Source organism: Prionailurus viverrinus, chromosome X, assembly GCF_022837055.1.
Source record: "Prionailurus viverrinus isolate Anna chromosome X, UM_Priviv_1.0, whole genome shotgun sequence".
In the NCBI taxonomy this organism is placed as follows: Eukaryota; Metazoa; Chordata; class Mammalia; order Carnivora; family Felidae; genus Prionailurus; species Prionailurus viverrinus.
The window spans coordinates 15,873,764-15,880,947 of record NC_062579.1 but is presented as its reverse complement, the minus strand read 5'-3'; the positions used below and the strand labels follow the sequence as shown (position 1 = coordinate 15,880,947).

At 37.5% G+C, this 7,184-nt stretch overlaps 1 protein-coding gene across 1 annotated transcript; it reads left to right on the top strand.

The window, feature by feature from the left end:
- Window positions 1-2,365: 2,365 nt before the first annotated feature.
- On the top strand, window positions 2,366-4,265 carry LOC125157278 (E3 ubiquitin-protein ligase RNF168-like). The gene is given in 1 exon segment (XM_047843834.1): window positions 2,366-4,265. A coding segment is annotated over 1 exon segment (1,695 nt). The 5' UTR covers window positions 2,366-2,529; the 3' UTR covers window positions 4,225-4,265.
- Window positions 4,266-7,184: the final 2,919 nt, after the last annotated feature.

Here is a 7,184-nt window from a genome sequence, read left to right as displayed (position 1 = left end):
TGCAATCCATAAGAGAAAATAAAAAAGACAAATTGGTCTTTATCAAAAGTTTTAAACTTTTACTCTGTAAGGGAATGTATTAAGAGGATGAAAAGACAAGCTACTGACTAAGAAATTTCACAAGTAACATATTTGACATAGGACTTATATCCACCATATATATGAATCGCTTTAAACTCAACAATAAGATCATATTCCCATTGGAAAATATGCAAAAAAGGTGACCAGACATTTAACCAGAGAGGATATACAGAGGGTAAATGAGCACATAAAAATATGTTCAGGGACATTAGGCATTAGGTAAATGCAAATAAAAGGCATGATATCAGTGCACATTAATCAGAAAGACTAAAACAGAAGATAGTGACAACACCAAATGCTGGCAGGATGTGAAAAAACTGGATCTGACATAGATTGTTGATGGAAATGTAAAATGCCACAACCCTCTGAAAACAGTGCAGCAGTTTCTTATAAAGTTATGCTATTTACATGTCATAGGACCCAGTAATCACAATTGTGAAATTGTGCACACGAATATTCATGGCAGCTTTATTTGTAATAGCCCCATACTGGAAATAACCCAGATGCCCTTTGATGGGTGAATGGGTGAAGAAACTTGTTCACCCATATAACGAGGATATAACTCAGCCATGAAGAGAGACCAATTTTTGATACCCACAAAAACTTGGATGGATCTTTAGGGCATTATGCTGAGTCAAGAAAAAAGCCAATCTCACGAGATTATATAGTGTATGATTCCATTTATATAATACTCTCAGAATAACAAAATGATAGTGATGGAGAATTGATCATTGGTGGTCGGGTTAGAATGGGAAGACATGAAACTATAAGGGGGATATGATTGGGGAGTTTTTGTGGTGATGGAACATTTCTGTATCCTGATTGTGGTAGTGGTTACGTGAATCTATACAGGTGAAAAACTTTCATAGTACTACGCACCAAAAACACAGATGAATACATGTAAAAACTAAAGATATTTAAATAAGGCCTATAATTGAGTTAATAGTATTGTACCAATGTCAATTTCCTGGTTTTGATATTTTAGTATGACTATGTAAGATGTTATCATTGGGGAAAGGTAGGAGAAACTATCATAGGAATACTTTACTATGTTTTTCAGTTCTTGGGGTTCTTAAATTATTTCCAGGTAAAAGGTTTTAAAAAGGTATAAAAATTTCAAAACTATTAATACAGATTGCCAAATTAGTCTTTGAAAAGATCATATCTATTTTTCTTGCATGCTAATAGTATTCCCAGCGACTCTCTATAAATTTAGCATACTTGGTATTTGTTATGTATTTATCAATATCTGAAGTCATGCTGTTGTTTTCTTATTTGATTAGTTTCTGTTTTTCTGTTTTTTTCAAAGTTTCCTTGTTTTGAGAGACAGAGAGAGCATGAGGAGGTGCAGAGAGAGAAGGAGAGAGAGAATCCCAAGTAGGCTTCATGCTATCATCACAGAGCCCAACGTGAGGCTCGATGCCACAAACCATGAAATTATGGCCTGAGCCAAAACCAAGAGTCAGATGTCTGACCGGCTCAGCCACCCAGGCACCCCTGTCTCTTTTTCATAAAGTCAGGGGTAATGTCTCATACAGTTCTCTGTTCTTAGTGACCCACAAAAGTACTTGGCATAAAATGGGTCCTAGATTAATGTATTTTGTGGTTTTAGTTTATTATTTTGAGAGAGACAGAGAGCATGTAAATTGGAGAGGGTCAGAGAGAGTGAGAGAGAGAGAGAAAGAAAGAGAGAATGAACCCCAAGCAGGGTCGGTGCTGTCAGCACAGAGCCTGAGGCAGGGCTTGAACCCACTAGCTGTGAGATCATGACCTGAGCTGAAAATACCAGTCGAATGTTTAACCGACTGAGCCCCCTAGGCCCCCCAGATGAATGTATTTTGAATGAATGAATGAATGAATGGAGATAAAATAGCTTAATTGACTCTAGTATTAGTGAGATGGAAAAACATTTTTTTTAATTGGCCATTGTAGTTTTTCTTTTGTTGATTGACCATTAATGTTATGTGCCCTTTTTTTTCAATTGGGGGATATTTATCATTTTAAGAATTATTTATATGTGAAAATATTTATCCCTTGTCATTTTTCAAAGATTTCCGTGGCATCCATTTTGTTATTTTTGTTCATTTTTTCTTCTAAATTTAAAAAACTAATATTATGAAGCTAAATGTTTTTTGGTCACTAGCCCACGTTGGGTTGCTACGGCACTGTCGCAAACATTAGGCTTCACGGCTGACGCAAGAAAGGAGGGCGTGGGCTCAGGCGCACAGAGGCCGGACGCTTGCGTCATCCCATGCTCCTCTGCGTGTTGGCCGCACGCTAACAGTCAGACGGGAGCCGTGCTCTGGCCCCCCGAGGGGAAAACAGTGTTTTTCGTGGAGTTGGGGTCCCGAAGCTTTGTGCGTGGGCAGTCTTGGACCTGGCCACACTGAGATAAGGAAGCCTCCTCAGCTGGTATTGATGCCAAATATGACTTTTTAGCGTATTAAAATGGCCGCGTCCCAAAACGCCATCCCTTCCTTGTCGGAATGCCAGTGCCTCATCTGTGTGGAAATCTTAATCGAGCCCATAACTCTGCCTTGTAACCACACACTCTGTAATCAATGTTTCCAGTCAACTATCGAAAAGGCAAGTTTATGCTGTCCTTTCTGTCGCCGCCGGATCTCTTCGTGGACCCGGTACCATGCCCGAAGAAATTCCCTTGTCAACCTGGAACTGTGGCAGATAATTCAAAAACACTATCCAGAAGAATGCAGGCTTAGAATGTCTGGGCAGAAATCAGAGGAGATGGTTGATGACTTTAAGCCAGTTCGCTTATTAAGTAAGCCCGGGGAATTGAGAAAAGAATATGAAGAGGAGGTAAGCAAGATGGAGGCAGAGCGACGAGCCATTGAAGAAAATGAAGAAAAATTGAGTAAAGAATACATACAGAGATTATTGGCAGAAGAAGAAGAGGAGGAAAGACGGCAGTCACGAAAAAGGCAAAGAGAGCTGGCGGAACAACTGAAAAGTGATGAAGAACTAGCAAGAAAGCTAAGCTTTAATCTTAATTACTGTGACAGAAAGGACTTGGCTTCTCCTTTGAATTCCACAAAACCTGGTACGGTCACAGCCAAGTCTCCAAAGAAAAGTAAGAAGAGAAACACCAACACTGGAGATATTCAGACATACTTCTCACCTAAATTTCAGTTTGGGTCAACATCACGGTCTGAAGTTGCCCAAGAAAGCAGGAATATCTCCATGTCCAAGGAAACTGACAATACTGTCATAAAAAGCCCTGTGTGGCAAGATACAGTAAGTGAAGAAGATATGCCAACAGTTTTTCCACAACTATCCATGGACATTCAAGAACAGGCTGCACAGTCTTCAGTAGAGTCACCTGTACCTCAGTTGCATGACAACGGTAGAGAATGGTGCCTTCAACAAAAAATTAAAATGACACGAAGCAATCGTGATAAAGAGTTACGTGTCCTAAATAACAAGGGACCTGAAGCCAGAGTTCCCTGCTTTGGAGAAACAGAGAGTGCATGCACTGTATCAGGTATGACACAGATAATTGAAAGTAACAAAGTTGACACAGAAAATGAAGACGATTGCCTACTGATCAGTGAAGATATTTCCAAAGGAAAAAACCAGGAATCTTTGTTTGAAGCAGTCACGGGTCCATGCATTTCTGCAAAAAGAAAGAAAATGTTCCCCAAAGCTTCCTCAGCTCCAGAGGAAACAGAAATCAACGTTACCGAGAATGTCATAGATTTGGAATGCTTGCCTTCTGAGAGAAATAAACAGGAGGAGCAGGACTGGTTTTTTGCATATCAGCTTCAGCAAGAAATAGACAAAGAACAAATGAAACCCAACCGGCAAAAAGGGTCCCCAGATGAATATCAGCTACGTCCTATATCTTCACTTCCAGACAAATTGCGAAGTGGGCAGAGGAAGTATTCCAAAGACCAGAAGTTCAAAAAACAGACTGATAGAGAGCATTTAAAATCTCGGAGAGGCTCAGAAAATGAAAACTGACAGCCATCTCTTAAGATCCAGTTGAAACATTCAGTTAATGTTAACAGGAGAAAGATACCAAATCCTTCTACAGATAATTGTAATGTATCTAAAAGGGCTCATTCCCTACCATCTAGTAAGTCACAGACAAGTATTTTTCAGATGTGTCAGAGGTATGGAAAGTAATGTGTGAGTAAAGGGAGTCTTTTGTAATCTAGTAAAGCTGGATTGTGATCATCTCTTTTTGGTCGGAGAGTCTTTATAAATTGTTTCATTAATTCTGCTCTGTGGTCACATTCCCTGTCCTTAATAAAAGGACTGTGTTGGGGCGCCTGGGTGGCTCAGTCGGTTAAGCGGCCGACTTCGGCTCAGGTCATGATCTCGCGGTCCGTGAGTTCGAGCCCCGCGTCGGGCTCTGTGCTGACAGCTCAGAGCCTGGAGCCTGCTTCAGATTCTGTGTCTCCCTCTCTCTGACCCTCCCCCGTTCATGCTCTGTCTCTCTCTGTCTCAAAAATAAATAACGTTAAAAAAAAATTAAAAAAAAAGGACTGTGTGATTATGAGGGAGGAATATACACGTGCGTTTCTGCCAAACTCAGTGGTAATCAGGAGTCCCAATCTTTTCCTTTTAAATAACTGTGATGTACTAAGTTTGACAATCCTTATGAATATAAAAATGCCTTGGCGAACTCCCGAGAAATCTTCAAGTGCCATTTTCTTTCCAAAAAATGCATGCTTTTTGGCCTTTGCTTCTTTCCCTTTTTATCCTAGCTAGTAATCAAAGCAAGATTATAATACTATACCAAGTAGTTAGGAATCCAGGCAGGGTAAGTTCTCCTGCTACTTTCCCATATATTTGCAGAACGCTTGAAACGTATCTTCCACAACACCAAAGGAATCTAGTTTTCAGTTTGACTTGAATTATTTTAAGCATTATAGCAATTTCTTCCATTTAAAATGGTATATGATTAATGTGAGATCAGAAAAATAAGAGTTTCCTGGAAAATTAGGAATTAGTTGACAAAGGAAACTAGTCTCTTGTTGCAAAAGGAGTTAAAAGTTGGGGTGAGGCTCAGTGGGGTGGATTGACAATTTAGAAACACTGGAACTGAGGGAATAATCAGAAAAGGGGTCAAGGTGGAGTAGCAGGTGAGTTTTGGCAGAGGATTCTCCTTCCTCCTATCTTTGCTAAATGACATGGAAAACATTCGGGTGTTTTAGTTTTTCACACCATAGTATCTGGATCTGGTGGCAAATCAAAATTAGTTACTAAATTACCTGAAGTTGGGGGAGTTAACATTTCTCTTAATCTGCTATCCCAGGAAAAAAATGGGAATTTACTTTAGGAGGTAAATATAGTATCTCATGTTGTGAGACCTGAGACATAACTATGTGTCTATTTCTTTATACTATCATATGTATTGATACTGTTATTTGTGTTGATGGACAGAAAAAGAAAGTCTGATGCTTGGGTTTTGCTGTCCTACCCCTGAAAGTTAAATCAGAAGGCAGTGATTTCATTTTGTCAAATTCAACTCAGAGACTTAATCTCTTGTTTATTAATATGAACGACTTTAAGCAAACAGCAGTTTTAACAGCATTTCTGCTGATCTCTAGTTCTCTGTCCTTTTAAAATAAAAATACAATAAAATGTACTGGAGCTAAAAAAAAGTATTTATGTTTAAAGAAAAACTGGTTTCTCTCTGTCTTTAGCTGCAAAAGATCCACTGGATCTGAGAAATATGCTAGTTTTCTAGAAATTATAAGGTTGTATTCAAAATCGCAGATCATTCATTTGCTTCTAATTTATCTTGCAGTTAAGTAGAGATCAACCTGCTTTGCCGCATTAGTGCTTCCTCAGCGTTATTTATTAGAGTGCCTGTTGTTTCTTTATTGGTTTGGTTTACATTAACGTCATGAGTTATTAAATACACATTTCCCTTAGAATTTTTACCTTGTTGTTTCATTTGTCTTTTCCCAAAATAGTACCACTGAGTTTAACTACTCTACTTAACACACTGTGGTATCTGATTACACAAGTCTTGCTTTAAAAATATTTCTTATTTATTCTTGCTTCCTGATTGATCTAAGCGAACATTCTGCAAAATTTGAACTAAAAATGCCTAGCTTCTTGCTGTTAGATTTGATTTAGAAAATACTTCGGAGAGGGTTGGCAATTTTAAAATATTTAGTCTTTGTAACCGACAACATGGTGTCTCTCTTCAATGTATGTAAGTGTTCGTTATGGTATTTAGTCAAGTTTTATAGTTTTCTGCTCATAGGTCCTGCTCATTTTATCTAGTTTGCTCTTAGACACTTTATATTTTATTGTTTAAATCTGAAGACAATAGATTTTCCATTATACCTTCTAACTAGTTTTTTTTCTGCCATCCTTGCAGTTTGTATACTTATTATGTAACTCAGTCTCTTATCGCTATTTTCATAATTTAAATATGTTTCATTCAATTTTTGTTGTACTTCTAAGACTGGTAGTGTTCTATTTTTCAAAAAATGATGATGTTGTCTGTTCTTTTTCTGGATTTATAACCCATATCTGGTCTTAAAACTTAAGTAGTGTTAAATAAAGGTAATAAAAATGATCATATTTCTCATATTCTTGACTCTAGAGGGAAGGCATTTATTGCTTTACCATTTAGCATAAGAAATATATATGAAAGATACATGACATAAAATATATATTAAAATATGTATAGATAAACATAAATACATAAATCTGTATGAATGAGAAATCTGTGAGCCATCATGTTTATAACCTTCTGGCTTTCTGAATTTTCAAAACATGAATGGGAATTTCATCAATTGCCCCTTCAACCTCCGACTGAATAACAATAATTTTTCTATGGCATAATGATATAATCCGTAGCCTTTCTAATACTGAACCGCATTACATTATTTTAAGAAAGCATATCACATGTGATTGTGTTTGTTAACGTGTTGCTGGATTCAATTTGCAAGTACCCTTTTAGGATTTCTTCAGTTATATTAATTAAGGCCATTAAGTATTTTGTTCATGTTTGTCAGGTCTTTTTTAAGTTTTTATTTCAATTCCAGTACAGTTAGCACACAGCATTATATTTGTTTCAGGTGTATGATATAGTGATTCAGCAATTCCATGTATCACCCGGT